Source organism: Curcuma longa, unplaced genomic scaffold (assembly GCF_044706935.1).
Source record: "Curcuma longa cultivar G26 ecotype Majalengka, Jawa Barat unplaced genomic scaffold, ITB_CL_G26_1.1 contig_4820, whole genome shotgun sequence".
Taxonomy (NCBI): Eukaryota; Viridiplantae; Streptophyta; class Magnoliopsida; order Zingiberales; family Zingiberaceae; genus Curcuma; species Curcuma longa.
The window spans coordinates 1-3321 of record NW_027434243.1 but is presented as its reverse complement, the minus strand read 5'-3'; the positions used below and the strand labels follow the sequence as shown (position 1 = coordinate 3321).

The window sequence follows — 3321 nt, the reverse complement described above, 5'->3', positions numbered from 1 at the left end:
CAAGGGTGGTCTTGGCAAAGACTTGACATGACAAAGCTGATGGAAGCATCTCAGGCTAGTGCAGGGAGGCATGAGGCTGTGGGAGGTGTTTGAAGGCCGAGGTCTAGGTCAAGAGAAGCTGAAATGGGATTTTTCAGCTTCACCAGTCGACTGGCCCTGCCAGCAGTCGACTGCTCATAAATCAGACGCACACAGAAAGATCAGTCGAGCCAGAGGAAGACAGGAGTCGACTGGTCAGTCGACTGGTGTTATGGTGAGTCGACTGTTTCCAGTCGACTGGTCTTGGACAGTCGACTGCTATTTGAACGTTGCAGAAAATAGGCAAGCATTTAATGCGCTTTAATGCGAGATTTTGTTGCCGATTGAAGGCATCAGTCGACTGGCCCTGCCAGCAGTCGACTGATGTTGCAGAGATTATAAAAGAAGCCTGCACGAGAACAACTCAATCTTTTTGCCATTCTTTCATTCTTTTGTGCTTCTTCTGAGAACGTGTTTGTTCTCTATTCTCTGCTTTCTTCCTCTCCTCCTAAACAATATTTCATATCATATTTGAGGAGATCTAAAGAGTTGTAAAGGTTTCTCCGCCTTCGAGGTTTTCGAGAAGGAGAAGATTCATAGTGCATCGGGTGTGTGCGTGCGTGTGGATCCTTGGATTAGTCACCTCTGCGGAGGTGGAGACCAAGTAAACAAACCGGGTTAGCGTTGATCTCTTTCTTTCTCTTTTATATTTTTGCTTCCGCTAATCTCTGTGCAGAGAAAGAACAAGAAAAATCGAGAAACGCTATTCACCCCCCCTCTAGCTATTCAACCGATCCTAACAGATCATTTAATCTCAGCCGCCCATTTTGAATCCAGCGGTCAGAACTTGATCTAGGCTCTAGGGCAACTTAGGGTTTCCAAAAATTTGAGGGATCTTGATCGGGCTTGATCTAGGTCATGTCCTCCATGTTGGCTTGATCAATTTGGACAAATTGACTCGATTTGATCGCGATTGAGCTCGATCTTGATCCGATTTGAACCCTAGAATCAATTAAAACCAAATTAATGCAAAAATTATCATTAAATCATGAAAATTATAATCAAGCCTCAATTTATGTAATATAGCACAAACATGATCAAATCGATTCAATAAATAATTATTTTCATGTAAAAACTCAAAATTGTATCATTTAAAATCATAAAAATCCTAAGTCATCACCATCACATAATAAATAGATCTAAGACATATATATTATTATATTTGTCAAAAATTTACTCATAAGTAGAAACCTCATGCATCCTTGTGACAAAAATTACACAATCTGTTCACAACAGATTGTAAAAAATTTATCACACTTTTATCAAATGCAATCGGACAATAGCACACTTTCATTAGATAAATGTTTGCACACCTGTCCATGTGATGTTATATTCTCTTAGTTTAATCAACACAAACTTTTACATATAGACAAAATACTCATATAATTAGGCAACATATAACAACAACATGTCCTACTATATATCACATATATAAAAGAAAAACTTGTACGATCTTTCGTAAGTGCCTTTGATACCACTGTTGGGAATCCTTTAATGCAACAACAAAACGCAACAGAAAATAAGATCCCTTCCATGATTCATGTGAAAAATTCGTACAAGTTTAGATCTATGAAATGTTATCTAATAGGGTATACCTTTAATGCATGCCCTTCGCTTATCCCACTCGTCCAAAGGTTGTCGGATCTCTAGCACGTTCAAGTGTCAATGCCTCTATGTATATCCACACTAACACTCAACTTTTGAAGAAACTTGGTTGTGCAAGCAACCTCATGGGACTCTCGGCCAAGAAGAAAGAAGAGGATAGAAGATGATCATCCAACCTCACTTTAGGATAGAAAAACTCATTTTTATACCCAAGCAATGAATACCAAAGGTTTTTAAGCTTTTAGTATTCTCTCATCAATGCATGATTAATCTTAATAATCATGCATGATAACTTCCATGATGATAACTTCCTCTTCTTCAATGCATGATTAATCTGCATTAATCATGAATGATGAATTAAATCCATTTATCAACTTGGTTTAATTTGAGTCTCACTCAAATTCAACCAACTTGAGTTTAACTCAAGTCTAGGTCATCCAATGAGCTTAATTGTTCCTTTAGTCAAACTAAAATGAATTCATCTCCAAATAGAGTGTTATTTGTGTGTGACCCAATAGGTTCTCGTAACATTGGCAATGTCTCTAAAACCCATTTTAGAAACATAAGCAATGAGTGATATCTAGCAATGTATCAATTACTACCCAAGTGACAAGAATGTTCGAGCATCTGAAACGCTATGCCGAGACGGTGGAGAGTTTGAGGACCCAGTTTCAAGAAGTCACTTTGTAAAAAATACCTCAAGCCGATAACCACAAGGCCGACGAACTGGCTAAGCTGGCTAGCACTTTAACCACTTGGGACAACCCCTACCCCATGGTGCAGGAACAACTGATCACTCAGATAGATCAGGCTCTACCACCTTCCCAACCTGAAGACTGGCGAATACCCATTATTTCCTTCCTAACCCAAGGCACTTTGTCAGAAGACCCCGAGCAGGCTAGAACTCTCAAAAGGAGGGACACTCGGTTCACCATGATAGGGGATACATTGTTCAAAAGAGTTTTTTCTCGTCCCCTGCTCAAGTGCATCCATCAGAAGGAAGCTGATTACGTCATGCAAGAGATACACTATAGATGTTGCGACAATCACGGAGGAGAAAGGACTTTGATCCGTAAAGTACTGCTTGCCGGCTACTTTTGGCCTACCATGCAGGCAGACGCTCAGCAACTCATACGTATCTACGTGAGTTGTCAGAAACATCAGCCGTTGACTCGTTAACCCGCCCCGTTTCATGCCCTTTTGATCAGTGGGGAATGGATATAGTGGGACCCTTCCCACTGGGGCCGGGACAAAAGAAATTCCTGTTGGTCGATGTCGACTACTTCTCCAAGTGGGTAGAAGCCGAGCCTCTGGCACACATCACAGAAAAAATATGCTCAAGTTCTTATGGCAAAACATTGTCTGTCGCTTCGGCATTCCTAGAAAACTAGTCTCAGATAACGAAAGGCAGTTTCAAGAGCAGAAGATAAAAGAATGGTGTGAGGGCCTCCAAATACAGCAAGCCTTTGTTAGGATCGGTTGGTTCGCTAGAGGGGGGGTGAATAGCGTTTCTCGATTTTTCTTGTTCTTTCTCTGCACAGAGATTAGCGGAAGCAAAAATATAAAAGAGAAAGAAAGAGATCAACGCTAACCTGATTTGTTTACATGGTCTCCACCTCCGTAGAGGTGACTAATCCA

The 3321-nt window shown here is 40.7% G+C and overlaps 1 protein-coding gene across 1 annotated transcript; it reads left to right on the top strand.

Moving 5' to 3' along the window:
• Positions 1–2457: 2457 nt before the first annotated feature.
• Positions 2458–2826, top strand: LOC141819387 (uncharacterized; the record flags this gene model as incomplete). Its single annotated transcript, XM_074706702.1, has 1 exon — positions 2458–2826. A coding segment is annotated over exon 1 (369 nt), but the record flags the coding sequence as incomplete, so codon positions are not given.
• Between the last annotated feature and the right edge of the window lie 495 nt (positions 2827–3321).